The 18911-nt window shown below is 42.4% G+C and overlaps 1 protein-coding gene across 1 annotated transcript in view; it reads right to left on the reverse strand.

The window, feature by feature from the left end:
- Positions 1-781: 781 nt before the first annotated feature.
- Positions 782-18911, reverse strand: part of OCA2 (OCA2 melanosomal transmembrane protein) — a 297850-nt gene continuing 279720 nt past the window's right edge. The window contains exon 25 of the mRNA XM_061629684.1: positions 782-866. Coding sequence (XP_061485668.1) covers positions 782-866 — 85 coding nt within the window. The remainder of the gene's footprint in view (positions 867-18911) is intronic.

The following is an 18911-nucleotide window of genomic DNA, read 5'->3' on the forward strand; positions in this document are numbered from 1 at the left end:
ACGATTTTTGAACTGAAAAATGAACCTAAAGAAATTTGGCTCAGCCCTAATATCTCAGCAAGACCATTTGGAAAACTTAAATCACAATATTCAGCTCTATAAGCTGGTCAAAGAACATAAATTCAGAATAGACATCCACTAAGGACGGAAGCATATTATCTAAAGAGTCGTATTATCTTTGCTCAGCTATACCATTTTACACTGCAAGGGGGAGGGGGCCACATCTGAATACTTCTTCATATACAAAACTTATCATGTGAAGATGAAGGATCTAACTCTAGCTTTTTCTCTTACATGCTGCTAATTTTTATTTTGTACAGCACTCACCACAGTTCTTCCACCTGTAGGCTAAACTAGTACAGCCCATCATAAATTGCATTATGAGTTTTTTTATCATATCTCTGCCAGTTATTAAATATAGCTTTGGTAGAGAGCTCAATATGCACTAGATATGAACACATACCTCTTGCATTTACAAAGGTTCCTGTTTGTTTCAGTAGATGTAGGCAATTCACAGACACAAAATAATGTGCACAGAAATTGACTCTCTCCACTGAACTGAATGGGGACATCATTTCCATGTGGAAAAATTCTATACAGGTAACGGAGGAGCCCCCATGTTCATAACAGAAAGTTGGGCTAGAGTAGCAGTGTGAAGAATTCTCCTCCGCCCAAAAAAATTATTTTTGTTTTCATGCAGCTTTTAAAAATACAATAGAGGTTAAACAAAAACTGAAAAATGGGTTTTGGTCTTCAGTATACATAACTAATATACACATTCTCAGATCCAACCCAGTACAACGTGAGCAACAAGGAGATAGCACATTCCAATGATACAGGTCATCACCATCATGGGAAAACCCAACCTGAAACAATAAGAACAGATAATTGAAGACACATCACTTTTGTGCTGAAATTCTAAATTAATTAATCAGTCATAAGTATATATTGTAATGTTCAAACCCAAGATGTTGTTATAGTCACATTGGGTGATATCCAACATTAGCGAGAGTGGGCCCATTGAAATCAATGAAGTAACTACATCAGTTTCAATGAGTCAACTCTGAATATGACTTAGGCTGCAATCCAATGCACACTTACTTGGGAGTAAGTCCCATTGAAGTCAATGGAGCTTACTTCTGAGTAGACATGTATTGGATCGCATCCACAGTGACATAACACCCATCATTTCTAAAATTGCTGAACAAGAAGGCACAGCACGTTCCATTAAAAATAAGGAACTGAGGAAGAGTTTTTCAGATGCAAGAATCACTTGTGCACCTGCAATCCATAAATCCACTCTAAACAAAAACAAAAACTGGGTGAATATGGTTATAACTGTCATGACTAATGCCTACCAGAAACAATAGAATGGGATTTAGTCTCAACTAAATAAAGTGCCATTGATTTCAATGGATTTAACCTTGGCAAACTTTTGCCAATAATTTCAAAAACACTAACTCACGTATTTCATCTAGATGTAATCAGGGCATGTCCTACTGTGGCTAGGTGTTCATTCTCCAGCAGAAGAAACTGCTGGTGCACCAACTAAACTGAGGGATGGGGAATGCAATAAGATTGGGTCCAGGATACTCCCCTTCTCTCCCCCCCCAAAAAAGCATCAACCTGAAGGACTTTCCCTCAGGAAAAATGTAATCCTTTCTAGAACTGACTTACAGCTTACTACAAGGTCAACTGGTCCACTCAGTCATATGTATAGAAATGTCCACGATATTTAGTATGCCAGCTGTGACAAGAAAGACGCAATGGCTACAGTCTAAAAAACCATGACAATAGCCGTGAGCATTGGCCTTTCCTTTTCTCAAACAGTGCCCCCATGCCATTTTGTTTGTCTGAAAAGCAATACCCAATATGGAATTCTGAGTGAAATTTGCTTTCAAATTAAAAAGAAGAAAATCCTGACATTGCTCATTGATCCTAGTCAACAGGGAATGTTGCTGTGATGCTTCAGTTTGAACATGGAGAAATGACCTCCAAAACTTCTGCACATAAGTGAGATGTCCAAGATGGGAAGACATCACGGTAACAATCTCTATGGCACTTCAGGTTCCAGTGGACATCATCCTAGTTTATCTATTTTCAATTAAGTAACGACCAGATGAAGGTAGGGTTGTCCCACCACTGCATACACAATACTACCTCTAATTTCAATCCTGCTTGACATTTGAATGGTATGTTGAAACAATTATGCATTTTCTGTAGGAATTCATTGAACATAAACTCACTATTAATATAAAGAGGTATGTGTGTGTTTCATTTACTTGGAAATACTCTAGATTTCACATGGGTGTCCCCTTTTGCAATGTAAAGCATTCCTTTCTTTTCTTTGGTAAGCACAGAATTAATTTATCCTGTTGTTTCAATCTATAAGAAAGCAGATGTCCTAGAGCTCTTCTATCCTCTCAATGTATCTTGAGCTTTGCCATGGCCACGAAGGAAGGTTCCTATGTGCAATGCAGTAAAGCACTCCTCCAGGACCTTTTCACAAGCAGGAATTAAATCATGCAAACAAAACATTACACCAGACACATTATAATTAATGTGTAGAACAGGGAGCTAGAACAGGGGTAACAGATCTGTGACCCTCCAAATGTTACTGGACCACAACACACATTATTCCTGAACATTGGCCATAGTGGTTGGGGCTGATGGGAGTTGGGAGTTGGCAACACAGGTTCCTCATTCTTGGGCTAGAATATCAGGCTCTTCAGAAATAAGGTTCTCAAATGAGAGACCTTGGAAGCTTGAAAAAGTGAATGATCTAAGGTCACTGTCTCCATTTAGGTATGCAAAGGAGAACCACCTCCCATTTTTCATGCTGATTATGTGATATGCGTCCTTACATTTTAAAGTATTTTAAATGTCATTGCACTTCTCTGCATGACATTCAGGCACCTACATCTATCCGTATACTTCTCTCACTAGCTATTAATGGCTATAAACAACAAAAGGCATTAGAGAGTACCATAGGAACTGTCTTGTGCTGAAACAGACTATTAGACCATCTAGTTCAGCATTGTCTACCCTGACTAGCAGCAGCTCCCCAGGGCTTCTGAAAGGGGCCTTTCCCAGCCCTACCTGGAGATGCCAAGAACTGAAATTGGAATCTCTTGCGTGAAAAGCACATGCTGTCCTCTGCAACTGAATCCTTCCCAGTACAGGTTGCACCTTATATTTGCTATATTTGGTGGTGGTGATAATGGAAAGCATGTTGGTACTGGACTGATTGGTATGGCTAACTCTGCCTGTGCAGCTGATGCCTTCCATGCTGTAAAATGTAGAAATAGCTGAATAAGGTGAATTATATAGACAAGTGTCCACCCACCACTTTTACTAATATGAAAACTCAAATAACTAGCTCAAGAAGCCCAAGGAGATCTGTTTTCTATCCTTGCCCACCTCTATTTTAAAGAGAGCATTCGTCTATTTAAAGCTTCTTTGGACAGTTGCTCCAATATGGCAAAGCTGTGAAGAATGGGCACAATTTGTGTATATCACATTTCAACAGATTTCATTGATGTGCAAAGGCTCAAATGTCTTCAAACTAAAAAAAAGTCTAAAAAATTGGAAAGTGGGTTAAAATGTTGCATTCGATGACAGAGAAGTAGCAATTTTGTGAGTATATTTGCTGTTCCCAAATACAGCTACCAGGGGAAATACTGGTTATAATTCTCACTGTTTGAAGAAGGGCTTGTGTGTATTTCATGTATCCATGAGTTGTGCAAGTATGGAATTTGCTACCTCTGTTGATTCTTTATAGCCAGTTGACACCTCTTATGACATTGCACAAAAACCTGAATATTTATCAGCGCTGTCTACAACCATATTTATATATAACGAACCAAGATACTTACAGACGAAAACTCAGTGGAAGTTTGAAAACAGTACTATAGAGAATTCACTGAATATGTAGAAGCACTCATTTCTGCATTCTGATATAGCCTGTGGTCAAACCAGTTTTGTGGGGTTTTATAGCATTTCATGTATAATGGTGCAGTTAGGACTTAATGATCTTATGGGAGGCTCCTTAGATAGTGATATATTAATTCAGTTACTTCCAAATATGGTAAGCTATCCCTGCTGTACTGGGTCCAATCTACTCATTTTCCTGAGATGACTAGGGTAAGGTTGTTGAAAGCCCTGGTGCAGTTCCCAAAAAAGGGCCTCCTTACCCCGAAAAGGAATGCATTTAACATCCAATCACACTTATTGTATTTGAAGTAGTATTTGCAGGGGGGGGAATTAAGGAGTACCTGATCTTAAACTAACCCAGATGCAACCTGGTTCTTAAGAAGGAAAGGCTAGAAAAGGTGTCAGAAGCAGGAAATAACAGTAAAAGGGAGAGGGAAACAGCAGCTCTGTAAGAGCCCAGGGATTCCTATAGCTTGGTGTCCAAACAATTCATTCATCAATCAGCTCTGACTTCACTCATTAGCTAAAAACACTGAAAAGCAGGAGCAGCTAGACTGGATCATTTTCCAGAGATCACTTAGAAGGCCACCTGCATGTTTTTCTTCATAATTCTCCTTTTAGGAGGGTTAAAGACTGAATTTCTTTTAAAGCTCAGAGTCTGACCCCCTGTTGTCATGGGCCCCAATGCAATTGCTCCATTATAGTCTGGCCATATCCTGACTCCTGAGAGAAGACCTAGAACTCTATCTTAATGATACCACTGATGCTGTGCCAAAAATACCAATATTAGGCTGCTAACCTGCACTGCACCAACACAGATGTGTGTACATATTTCGTGTGATAGTTGCAAGTGCCTAATGGGCAGTGTCCATAATAAGAAAACCCACGACTATATCCCTGAAGTACTCCAGAACTGGTTTATGGTAGAGTTTTTAAAACAATATACATGAATATGTGTCCAGACAGTCCTCATGTATGCCTTTCAAGAGCATTAATGCACAGAATAGAACTTTAACATTCTTATAATGTGCATTAGTATACAACAATGAGCTTCAAAAGAGGTATTTTAATTCTGCAATTGTTTTTAAAAGAGGTACAAAAACTGTGAACAGTGGGAATGTGTCTGCTGTAGAGAAAGAGCTTTGACATTTCCCATCCTTTGAAAATGCGATTTTTATCATTTGTGCAGCGCTAAACTTTGGAAGGATGATCATCTTGAATCCTGCTGCCTTCTGAATCACAGATCACTGAGTGTACTCCTCTCTCAGAGACATTTATGTATTTTAGACCATAAGGTGATTCTAGAATATTTGCCCTTGACAAAGAATAAGAATGTATAGCCTCAGAAAAGCTGCGTTGTGATTAATTTAGTTATATGATAAATGCGATATAAAGATGGCATACCCCATGTTATCTCTGAAAAATGTAAATTGCTTTATTGTCTGTTTTAATTGTGTGTGGACATTTCATAACTGATTTTATACTTGTAAACTGCTTGGAAGCCATTTTAGCATGTAAGCGGTATAGAAATTTAATAATTATAAATCTCAAAATTTGTTTTCATAATTAGAATTAATTACAGCAACTTCAGGTAAATTTTAATAAGAATAAAATAGCTTGTCGCCTTGTTAATCACTAAGCAGCTTTTTCTTTTTATGCCTTTTTTATTTCTAAGTACAGTTCCTTTGTGCTTTTTAATTGAGTTGAAACATTTAGTGATTTTTAAGTAGAAAGCTCTTACATTTCCTTATCTCATAGGTCACTTCCTGGCTTGTGAATGGTATCTGCTTTATCTTTTCACAAAATTATGACTTAAAATAATGCAATTAGTGAACACCATTTTAAATATTAGAGAGGAGGGCATATGCAGTTAAATATGAATTAAATGGCTACATCTGACTACTTTTTAGCCTTTTATGAATACTTTGTTAGAGTTTTCACATTATTACTTTCTACACAATAAAAATTCTTCTCTCCCATCTCATAGCCCACAATCTTCCTAAAGTCTGCTGCTTTCCTTTTAACCAAATGATGCAAGATGAAAATCTAACAAAAGAGGCAAACAGCTATTTAAAGACATTGAAATAAAGTATAAGAAACGTGCATGTGGTGGGAGGGGACTTAAATGTATTGGTGGTTATGCCATGAATCCTGTTCTTATGATGCCTTGCCAAGCAGTTGTACCATTTGAAAATGGGAGACTAATAGTTTGGATCTGCAGGCATATGCTCATAGATCAGGGATGGGGAAACTGTCACCATAGATGTTGTTGGACTCCAATTTCCATTAACCCCAGAAGGCATGACTAATGGTCAGAGATGAGGTGAGCTTTATCCCAACAACATCTGGATGGCCATGGGTTTCCTATCTCTCTTTTCTGCTTCTTCTCCACCCTCCTACATCCAACCTCTTTGTCCTGATTCTTTAGCTTCTGATACTGGATTTGGAAGTTGTGCTGGAACAGGGCTGGGACCGCAGACTTTTCTGTCAAACCCACACATATCTGAGAACCTGAGGGTCTCCAGGGCAGTGCTTAGGCACATGCGTGTCCTCAAGGGCTTCTGCTGGGTCTGACTATTTGTAGATCTAGCAGAGGAGGACTCAACATGGTGCCCTCCAGATGTTGCTGGACTATAGCTCCCACCATTCCTGCTCATGCTGGATGAGGCTGAAAGGAGTTGTAGACCAACAGCATCTGGAGGGCACCACTTTGCTATACCTAACTCACAATAACTTTCCAAGGAATCAGACAAAGGACTTCTCCTGAGATGCTTTAGGTGAAAACACCACAGGGCCTGAATCCAAACCCTTACACTCAGCTATGAGCCCTCTGACATACAATATGTGTACACAGCCCAATAGCAACAAGCCACTGCTGCAGTATTTTGAGGATAAGACTTTGTGCTACATTTATCTATCCTCAAAGTACAACCAATTTCCTGGACTCAGGATAAAGCAGCACAGAACTGTTCAGATTATTTTTCAATGTGTGCCATAACTCACCTAAACACTATTGGGAGGAGGGGAACTCTATTCACTGCAATGCTTATATTTTCCATCTCTCTCTCTCTCTCTCTCTCTCTCTCTCTCTCTCTCTCTCACACACACACACACACACACACACACACACACACACACACACACACACCTGGCTTGACAGATTCTTCATGAAATTTTACTAAGCAGCTATCTGTGAAAAGCAGCTTTTACTGATTTTTTAAATACTACTAAAATCTAGGCTGCCTATAAAACTTAAATCATTTTATATCTACTTATTTCCAGTGCTTCGCTGAATACAATTTCAAACTTATAGTCTGGATCCTAAGATATGTTAAAAAAGTTCATGGAAAGAAAGTTGCCACCTGAGCTCATTTTAGGAGGAAGGGCAGGTTACTACTACTACTACTATTCCCCTTGCAGCCACCTGTGATCCCTGAAGCCTCTATTCAAGGTTGCGGGGCCCTTCCAGACAACATGGACTGGGTGCCAGGGTCTGCTGCAGATAGGAAGCTTTCCTTTTGTGCAACATAAACAAGCAGAACATTACAAAAGACCAGGATGGTTGATGCCCATGTATTGCAGATCCCAATTTCAAGCCATACAGTCCTGGCAGCAGGCCATTGTCTTGGCAGTCTCGTTCCTCTCCATCCTGCACCAAAAAGGGGTCTGGGCAGGAGCACTTTTGCAGCAGGGACAGGAAGGAGGGCATGAAGCCATTTCTGGCTTCTTTGGGCACCAAGACCAACAATGCAGGGGAGGAGCAGAGGTAGGCTATTTAAAGCTGTGCCCCTGTTGACCTCCTCCTCTTTTTCTCCAGGAAGCTTGATAGTTTGGCGACACATGTTACCAAATTCTTCCAGGAAGTGGATTGGACTGTGAAAGACCAACCCAAATGGTGTTTGCATTTTGACAAATTTGTAGGGCAGTCCAATATCTCAGAGAGGAGTTCAGGCCTCCTGCTCCCCTGGTGCATTCACTATAGCTGCCCAATTTCCCTGATTTTTTAAAGTTTGATAGAATAGCTGTGGGCTATAGGTATGTTCTTAAACTGCAAGGTTTTTTGCCTATTAGTGAATTTCCCTGCTTTTTAATCCGGGAGGTAAGAAATGGGATCCTGTCCAAGCTTGCTGAGAATGGATTGATTTGCATGCTTATTGAGTTCAATGGGATTTACTCCCCTGCAATCATGCTTAGGATAGGTGAAACTGACCACAGAGGATGGGCAGGGGAGGAGGAGGAGGAGGGAGGGGAGGAAATGCAGAGGGGAAGACTGGGAGGGGAGCAGGCAGGATGGGGAGGGGAGAAGGACAGGTTTGATCATTTGCATGTTTATTAAATTCAGTGTGATTTACTCCTGTGCAATCATGCTTAGGATAGGTAAAACTGACCGGGAGGGAGGGCTGGAGTGGGCAAGGGAGGGGGAAGGGAGAGGAGAGGAGAGGGGAAAAGCAGGTCTGATCATTTGCATGCTTATTCTCAATTGGATTTACTCCTATGCAATCTTGGTTAGGATAGGAAAAACTGACCATGGGGGAGGAGGAGGGGGAATGGGAAGGAGCGTATTGGAGGGGGTAAAGGAAGGGGGAGGGCAGGTTTGATCATTTGCATGCTTATAGAGTTCAATGGTATTTACTTCCGTGCAATCATGTTTAAGATAGGTAAAACTGACCATGGGGAGGAGGAAGGGGAGGAGGGGGAAGGGGAAAGGGGATTGGAAGGGGATGGGGAGGGAGGAGCAATGGAAGGGGGAGGGAAGGGGCAAGAGGAGGGAATAGGAGGGAGGAGAAGGGAGGGTGGGTTTGATCATTTGCATATTGTTGAGTTCAATGGGATTTATTTCTATGCAATCAAGTTTGAAAATGAAAATGGACTGCCTTCAAGTCAATCCCCACCTATGGCGACCCTTTGAATAGGGTTTTCATGGTAAATGGTATTCAGAGGTGATTCACCATTGCCTTCCTTTGGCTGAGAGGCAGTGACTGGCCCAAGGTCACCCAGTCAGCTTCATGGCTGTGTGGGGATTCAAACCCTGGTCTCCTAGGTCGTAGTCCAACACTGACCCAGGGAAGGGGCAGGGAGTGGGAGGGGAGGAGATTGGGTGGGTGGGCACTGGGCAGAAGGGAAGCCCCTTTCCTTTCCAAAAATAAAACATTGTAAACAGAATCATTCTTTTTCAGGCTTTCCCCCACCTTTTTATTCTACAGCAGACACATGTAGCTTCCTACCAAATTTAAACCAAAGGTTTCCCTGGCCACATCCACACAAGGCCTTTATTTCACTTTGGACAGTCATGGCTTCTCTCAAAGAATCCTGGGAAGTGTAGTTAGTGAAGGGTGCTGAGAGTTGCTAGGAGATGCCCTGTTCCCCTCACAGACCTTCAATCAGAGTGGCTGACTGTTAAGCCATTCTCTCAGGGGAATAGGAGTCTCTTAGCACCCTTCACAAACTACACTTCCCAGGATTCTTTGAGGGAAGCTATGACTGTCTCACATGAAATCAAAGTCTGGTGTGGGTGTGGCCCCCTGATTAGCTAAGTTCAGCAGCTGTGAGGCTTTTAGAACTCTGACAGTTGGTTCTTACTGAGCATGCTCAGCGTTATCATTGGGTTCCAGCCAAAATGTATTAAATTAATTAAAAATCAGCCAGGCATTTTTTCAACTTTTCAACTGCAGAAGATGAAGGTCAGAGTATGGGGCAAGGTCAGCATTAGGATTACAGGTACTCTGTGAACATGGCTGATTTTTAATGAATTTCAACAGATTATGAGAACTCTCAGAGAAAAAAGTCCAAAAGTGCTCTGAGGGTTTTTTCTCTTTTTACACTTTGAACTGTCTATTTCTCTGTGAGTGTTTTGTGTATCGCCATGAAAATTGACAGGGTTGTTAAGCAAGTGTTTCTGAGTTCAGGACTATATGTTTTGTAAGGCTTTGTTTTGAAATGAGCTTATGGAAAGCCTCAGAATGGCACGGGGGGTATTTTCAATTTAACATTGCGGAATGTGAAAAATCCCCGCTGGCTATAGTATACAGCCACTCTCATGGCTATATAATACAAATACAGATATAACATACAAATGCTGTTACCAAGGTGGCAGTTATAGAGCTTTGAGGATGGAATGCCACCTTGGTAACAGCATTTGTATGTTAATAGCTGATGAAGGCGGAAGCTGAAACATTTTGTTAATACAATAAAAACCTCTGTTTTTACGCTCATATATTTTTAGGTGATTAACGGAATCCTTATAGGGATCCAGAGCAAGCTTGAGTGAAGATCTCTCTCTCTCTCTCTCTCTCTCTCTCTCTGTCTGTATATATATATATATATATATATATATATATATATATTGTTAATACAATAAAAACCTCTGTTTTTACGCTCATATATTTTTAGGTGATTAACGGAATCGTTATAGGGATCCAGAGCAAGCTTGAGTGAAGATCTCTCTCTCTCTCTCTCTCTCTCTCTCTCTCTCTCTCTCTCTCTCTCTCTCTCTCTCTCTCTCTGTATATATATATATATATATATATATATATATATTGTTAATACAATAAAAACCTCTGTTTTTACGCTCATATATTTTTAGGTGATTAACGGAATCGTTATAGGGATCCAGAGCAAGCTTGAGTGAAGTTCTCTCTCTCTCTCTCTCTCTCTCTCTCTCTCTTGATAGATAGATAGATAGATAGATAGATAGATAGATAGATAGATAGATAGATAGATAGATAGATAGATAGATAGATAGGTAGATAGGTAGATAGATAGGTAGATAGATAGATAGATAGATAGATAGATAGATAGATAGATAGATAGATAGATAGATAGATAGATAGATAGATAGATAGATAGATAGATAGATAGATAGATAGATAGATAGATAGATAGATAGATAGATAGATAGATATAGATTAGATATAGATATAGATAAACTCCCATAGCTAATAATCAAGGATGATGGGAGTTGTAATCCAAAAGATCTGGAGGGCACCAGGTTAGCAGAGATCATAATCTACAACAACCTTTATTGCACCTGGCAATGGTTTTGTAACCAGGAAGATTGAGTACTGCTTTCTGGGTAGAGAGACGCACTGCTGTGCTGGTTCCAGTATGTCTCCATCTCTTTTCTGAAAATGGGCACACAGTGCTAATTGAACTCCACCCCTTTTTACTCTAAAACATTGATTGGATCAACTTGAGTGCATTTTTTTAAAATTCAGCTTCAGGCAGATTTCACAGCTGATTGGTAGATCAACCCATTTGTCTTCCAGGTGTGGGCAATCCCTTGCTGTGGGCTCAGGCAGAGACAACAATTGGCCGAACACTTTGCTGTGGGAGGTTCTGAAAGGTCTGAAGTCAGCAGTGGGGAAGGTAGGTATGGCCAGCAGAGGGCAGAGTTGCTTCAAAACACAGTCAGAAAAACCACAAGCGACTAGTGTGACCAAACCTCATTCTCCATTAGGTTGCCCAAGGCAGCTTGGATGCTACAGCTGGTACAAAGCACAGCAATATACCCCATAATGGGAATAGGCTGATAGGAACAGGTTTACTATGTTCTAGGTGAGATGCAAGGGATTTCCAGTTAGCTTCAGGCAGAATTTGAAATGTTGGTTTTGTCTTTTGAAGTTCTATGCAGCCTAGGTGCAGCCTAGGCACAGCATAGTCCAGGGATTCCTTTTACCAGCATGAGATGTTAAGAACTTCAAAGGAGGTCCTGCTTTGACTACTAATTTAGTTCAATCTGCTGTGGGATGAAGCAGGGCCTGATTCCAGCTCTTTGGAATACACTACCCAAAGATACACACATCAGTCTCCATCTTTCTACCTTTAAGGGCCAATTTACCCAGCTCATTCAATGTTATTACATTTATTTTATTTATTATTTTATTTATATCCCACCCTTCCTCCCAGCAGGAGCCCAGGGCGGCAAACAAAAGCACTAAAAACACTGTAAAACATCATAAAAACAGACTTTAAAATATATAAAAACAAAACAACTTTAAAAACATTCTTTAAAAAAGCTTTTAAAACATCTTAAATAAAAGGGTTAAAACATATTGTTTAGAAAAAAATGTTTTAAAAAAAACACTAAAAGCAATTCAACACAGACGCAGACTGGGATAGGTCTTAACTTAAAAGGCTTGTTGAAAGACCTCTAGGCTGGATTACTGTAATGCACTCTATGTGGGGCTGCCCTTGAGGTTGGTCCAGAAGCTGCCACTGGTGCAAAATGCGGTGGCGAGACTGCTCACTGGGGCAGGGTATCCCCAACATGTAACCCTGCTGCTGAAAGAATTGCACTGGCTGCCCATTTGATACCGGGCCAAGTTCAACGTTCTAGTTTTGGTGTACAAAGCCCTATACAGCTCGGGACCAGGATATCTGAAAGACGGCCTCACTCCTTATATGCCCAGTTGATCATTGTGCTCTGCTGGCGAGGACCTCCTGAAGATACCATCTTATCAGGAGGTTCATTCTGCACAATATAGGAAATGGACCTTTAATGTGGCGGCACCTACCCTGTGGAATTCCCTCCCTTTGAATATTAGGCAGGCGCCATCTCTGCTATCTTTTTGGCGCCTGCCTTTCCTCTTTCAACAAGCCTTTTAAGTTGAGACCTATCCCAGTCTTCGTCTGTGTTAGAATTGCTTTTTAATATGTTTTTAATAATGCTATTAACCCTTTTTCTGGTTGTTTTTTAATTGTTTTTAATGCTGTTTTGTATTAATGTATTTTAAGATCTGTTTTTATGAAGTTTTAAAGTTTTTTAGTGCGTTGTTTGCCGCCCTGGGCTCCTGCTGGGAGGAAGAGCAGGATACAAATTAAATAAATAAATAATAAAGAGGAAAGTCTTCAATAGGCACCGAAAAGATAGCAGAGATGGTGCCTATCTAATATTTAAGGGAGGGAATTCAAAAGAGTAGGTGCCACTACACTAAAGATCCACTACCTACGTTGTGCGGAATGGACCTCCAGATAAGATGGTACCTGCAGGAGACGCTCACCTGCAGAGCATAATGATCGATTGGGTATATAAGGCATAAGACGATATGGTTTTGCATACCAAAACCAGAACCTTGAACTTAGCCTGGTAGCTCATGGGCAGCCAGTACAACTCTTTCTGCAGCAGGGTGAAATGTTGGCGATACTCTACCCCACTGAGCAGACTTGCTGATGCATTTTACATCAGCTGCAGCTTCCGGACCAAACTCAAGGGCAGCCCCACATAGGGCACATTACAGTAATCCAGCCTGGAGGTTACCAGTGCGTGGACAACAGTGGTCAGGCTATCCCGGTCTAGAAACTGCCACAGCTGTCTTACCAGCCGAAGCTGGTAAAAGGCACCCCTAGCTACTAAAGTCACCTCAGCCTCTAGTGACAAAGATAGATCGAGGAGCACCCCCAGACTACAGACCTGCTTTTTCAGAGGAAGTACAACCCCATCCAAAGTAGGCAACTGACCAATTATCTGAACTCTGGAACCACCAACCCACAGTGCCCCCGTCTTGCTAGCATTCAGACTCAGTTTACTGGCCCTCAACCAGTCCACCACCGAGTCCAGGTAGAGGTCCAGGGCTTGCACGGCCTCTCCCGATTCAGATGTTACAGAGAAACAGAGCTGGGTATCATCAGTGTACTGCTGACACCTTGCCCCAAAACTCCTGATGACCACTCCCAAGGGCTTCATATAGATGTTAAACAGCATGGGAGACAAGATGGTACCCTGCGGCACCCCACAGCACAACTGCCAGGGGGCCAAAATATAATCACCCAATGCTGTTCTCTGAAAACGACCTTGGAGATAGAATCGGAACCACTGTAAAACAGTGCCTCCAATACCCATCTCACCAAGTTGGCCCAGAAAGATACCATGGTCAATGGAATCAAAAGCCATCGAGAGAACAAGAGGAACAGGGTTGCACTCCCCCTGTCCTTCTACTGATAAAGGTCATCCATCAGGGTGACCAAGGCAGATTCAGTCCCATAACCAGGCCTGAACCCAGACTGAAAATGGTCAAGATAATCTGTTTCATCCAAGAGTACTTGCAAATGCTGTGCCACAGCCCTCTCAATCACCATCCCTAAAAAGGGGGTATTTGCAACCGGTCAGTAATTGTCACAGACCAATGAGTCCAGGGTGGGCTTTTTCAGGAGAGGTCGAATCACCACCTCTTTCAGGACAGCTGGAACCACTCCCTCCCGCAACAATGCATTGACCACACCCTGGATCCACTCGGTCAAACCCCCTCGGCAAGCTTTAATAAGCCAAGAAGGGCAAGGATCAGGAGGACATGTTGCTGGCCGCATCACTGCAAGCACCTTGTCTATGTCATCAGGCCACATCAACTGAAACCGTTCCCAACAAGTTGCAGCAGATGTTACACTGGACACCTCATTGGGGACTACAGTAGATGTGGATGGGGCATCAAAACTGCTACGGAGGTAAGCAACTTTACCCTTAAAGTGCCTTGCAAACAATTCACAGTCGGCCTCCAAAGGGTCTACAACACCATTTCCTGGAGTTGATAACAGACCCGACGATACGGAAAAGTTCCACAGGATGGCCACTTGAGGATGTGATGGAGGCAGAGAAGTGGGCCTTCTTCGCCACCCTCACTGCCACACAGTAGACATGGTTATGATGTTTTACTTGTGCCCGATCAGCCTCACAGCACGTCTTTCACCACTTGCACTCTAGCCATCTTTCAGTCTGTTTCATTGCCCTTAACTCACTGGTGTACCAAGGTTCAAATCGGGCTCCACAGTGCCAGAGAGAGCACTCAGGGGCAACTGTGTCAACAGCCCGATGCGCCTCGCTGTTCCACAGCATGACAAGGGCTTCAACAGGGTCACCTGCTCTATCAACTGGGAACTCTCCCAGGGCATTCAGGAATCTAGTAGATTCCATTAGTCTCCGGGGGCAGACCACCTTAATCTGTCCACCACCACTGCAAGGAATGATTGGAGCCATAAGTCTAAACTGCACCAGGAAGTGGTCTGACCATGACAATGGGATGGCATCCATACACACCCTATCTCCAGACCACCCCTTCCTCCATCTGGAGCAAAAACCAAGTCAAAGGTGTGCCCTGCCCTATGCATTGGGCCAGCAACAACTTGAGTCAGCCCATGGTCGTCATGGCAGCCATGAAGTCCCAAGCCGGAACACTAGAGTCAGCCCCAGCATGGACATTGAAATCACCCACGACTATCATTCTGGGCTCTTCAAATATTAAAGCTGAGATAGCCTCTGCCAGCTCAGTCAGAGAAGCTGCCAGGCAGCAGGGTGGACTGTACACCAGCAGCAATCCTAGTTTACTGTCTCCTTGGCCTGACACCAGGTGCAGGCCCTCACAGCCAGCTCCAACACAGAGTGGTTTCCTGGTGACAGAGATGGAAGTTCTGTAGACCACAGCAACTCCTCCCCCCTGTCCTGCACCCTGTGCTGGTGTTGCATCAAGTATCCAGGTGGGCAAAGCTGGGTCAGATCAACACCTCCCAGCTCACCCACCCAGGTCTCGGGAATGCAACCAAAATGGCACCTTCATCCATGATCAAATCATGGATAAGTGTGGTCTTAATGTGTACCGATCTGGCATTAAACAACAGCACATACAGGCCAGTGGGCACAGCAGATGAACGAGGAACCCATCCATGATAGGAATGGCTGCAAGGAACAAGGCGTAGATAGTGCTGCTCTCATCTTCTATGGTAATTCACCACCTCCCCATGCCTATACTTCCCTCTACCCATGATCCCTGAAATTGGGGTGGCATCACCCATGTTCCTCCTTACTAATACTCCTCCTAAACACCTGATATGGACCCAACAAGAGCCCACCAACAAAACCTACCTGAGCCAATTATCCCAGTAGGCCTCTGCAAGAATTAGGATCAATCAGACCCACTCAATATTTTTCACACAGGGCACATCTGCTCCCCCTCTGTCTCATACCCAGGGAGGGCCAGCCTTCTGCCAGTTACAGACTCTCACTCTGAAGGCATCTGGTGACTTTCTCTTATCATTCAGTTCACTGTATAGGCTCTCACCCTGCTCAGGAAAAACACATGAGACATACACCCTCCCCACTACCAATCTCCTCCAGGTTGGTTAGAAAAAAGAAAGAAATAGAAGAGGGTGGTGTGTTTTTCAAATGGAAATAGTCACTGAAGCAGTGAAGCAGGATCAGAACCACAGTGGGCAGGGACGGAAAATTGAGCACTTTCCTCCTTATTATGAGCCCAATGGAAATTCTATCATTTCTCCAATATTGCTATGTCCAGTGGGTAAGTTCCTATTGGCACCAGTGGGAACTTTCTTCCCAATACAAACAGCAATGTGAGAGGAGGGCAGGTTTTGACAGGATTGTGAGAAGGGTGGGGTGGAGGTTAAGCTTTCCATCCCTGGTTATCAGCTTTGGGCTTTTGTAACAGTTGATTCTATTTGTAAAAGCACTCACACTAAATTACAGTGTGGTACAGTGGTTAGAATGTCAGACTAGGACCACAGTTCAAACCATCAATCAGTCAAGAAGCTCATCGGGTGACTTTGGGCCAATTACCCACTCTCAGACTCACAGGGTTGTTGTTAGGATAATGTATTTTATTTATTTATTTATTTATTTGATTTATATCCCGCCCTTTCTCCCAGTAGGAGCCCAGGGTGGCAACCAAAACACTAAAAACACTTTAAAACATCATAAAAACAGACTTTAAAATATATTAAAATACAACAATTAAAAACATTAAAACAAAACATCTTTAAAAATATATTTTTAAAAGCTTTAAAAACATTATTTTTAAAAAGGTTTTTTGGATGGGAGGGGCCAGGTACGTCACATTGAGCTCCCTGGAAGAAAGGTGGGGTATCAGTGCAATTGGTGGTGGCTGGAAATATTTTGGCTACGATCTTTAACCTTGCTATTTTTATCATGATAAGACTTGTACAGCAGTTATTTAGGGAAGTGTGCCATTACACATGTGCAGAGTACCACTGTCTACTCACTAAAAATATATCAATTCTCTGCACATCTATGGACAGAGGAAGAGCTTCCATGTAACAGGGCCAAGTATGATTTTCAGACAAGATTAACTCCATACCTTATTTAGAAATTAAGCCATACCATAGGTTTTTGAATTCATGTATTAATGACACCTATACATCCATTTCCAAAAAACTAAACACACACACACACACACTTTTAAAATGTGAAGAGCACTTGCTTTCAGTTGCATGCAGTTTTCCTCCTCCCAAAAATCAATTTAACTTGTCATTATCCAAAACACTTTTTCCTTTAAATTAAAAAACAGTATCCCAACCAATATTTGAGCCAGTGCACATCAGAACACAGCAAAACATATTTGCAATGCGTGGCTCAGTCCTAATGTGAAGCAATAATATTTGGTTATGTGCAGAGTACATCACACCAGACTAGTCATAATCAGTCTCTGTTATGTCTGAGTTTAGGAAGAATATCTTCCAGGTTTGGGAAAGGAAGTGGAGTCATATTCAGACAGGCATAGATCCCAAACTTTCTATTTTAGAAATCACTAACAAAATTCCCAAAAAAGCAAGCTTGAAATAATAGTGCCAGTATTTTCCTCCATTCATCTGCATTGAAGTTATTCTGAACTTAAGTTTGGGGGGGGGCTTTTTGGAAGCAGATTGGCACAGCTTTGCTGATCTGGAATTGCAAGAGGCTCAGATCAACCTGCCCTGCCTCACCCAGCTTTTAATGAGTGAATTCAGGGAAATAGTGAATACAGAGTTTGTAGCAACACAAACACAAACCATCTACTATTTCTCCTCCCAATGCTCCAATTCGCAAGAATAAATGCAAAATTATTAAGTAAAAAAATGTACATGAATTATAGAAGGAGACTCAGGGAGCAATCCAACTCGCCTTTCTGCTGGGCTGTGGTGAGTTGGATACGGAGCTTGGAAGTAACTCGTTAGAAATAACAAGTTACTTGTAATTCACTACTTTTTTGCGTAATGAGTGGGTAACTTTGTTACATTTTGCTTGTAACAGAACGAGTGGTAATTTTATTACTTTTCAGTTGTAACTATAACGTTTCCCGCATTACATTTGGACGTTACTGGGGGGGGGGACAGGGGAAGCCTGCTGCTATGATTGGTGGACAAAAGGCATGTGCCTCACACTGGGCTTCTGCGCAGTGTTGCTCTTCCCTCATGCTCTGTGTTAGGAGGCACGAGGGAGGAAGTGGAGAGCCAGACCGTGCTGGAGGGCAAGGATGAAGGAGAAGGCAGAAGCAGAGGTGAAGAGCTAAGGTGAGTGATGATGGTGTGTATGTGCCCCCACTGCTCATCCTGCCACCCCCTTCCCGCCTGTTGCTGGCTCCCCCTCATGCCTGTTGCTGGCTCCCCCCTCTCACACCTGTCGCTGCCTCCCCCCCTCGCACCTGTCGCTGCCTCCCCCCCTCGCGCCTGTCGCTGCCTCCCCCCCTCGCACCTGTCACTGGCTGTCTGGAAGATGCTAGCCTGGTAAGTGTGTGTTTTGAACGTCTCTCGTAGTAGTCCTTGCACTTCTCACTCCATTCTGCCCAGACACAAGCACGGGGGGGGCATCACTGGAGCTGCTCTTGGCCAATCATGGCCCAGCTATGCACTGGCAGCAACTTCTTCTTGACAAGGTTGTCCCTTGAACGATGGAAACTGCCTGCCTGCCTAGTCAACATATGAATTTACAAACTGCCTTTTTTTCACTTGGACTGCATTGATGAGCTATTGTGTATTGAGTCTAGGGGAGGGTCGATGGGTAGACCCCTTCAATGTGGGTCAGTGTGCATATGCTGATTTATACATATGAAGACAGTGTGAGGAAAACAGAATTGTCAAAGGAGGTTGTGCAAGGAGATTTGTTCTGTGTGAGTTACTCTTATTCCAAAGTGTTTTTGATGAATTTAATATTATGAAGCTATTTTAGTATAATTCTAATTCTCCATGGATTTATTCGTACAGCT

The sequence above is a fragment of the Rhineura floridana genome, chromosome 5, assembly GCF_030035675.1.
Source record: "Rhineura floridana isolate rRhiFlo1 chromosome 5, rRhiFlo1.hap2, whole genome shotgun sequence".
Lineage (NCBI taxonomy): Eukaryota > Metazoa > Chordata > Lepidosauria > Squamata > Rhineuridae > Rhineura > Rhineura floridana.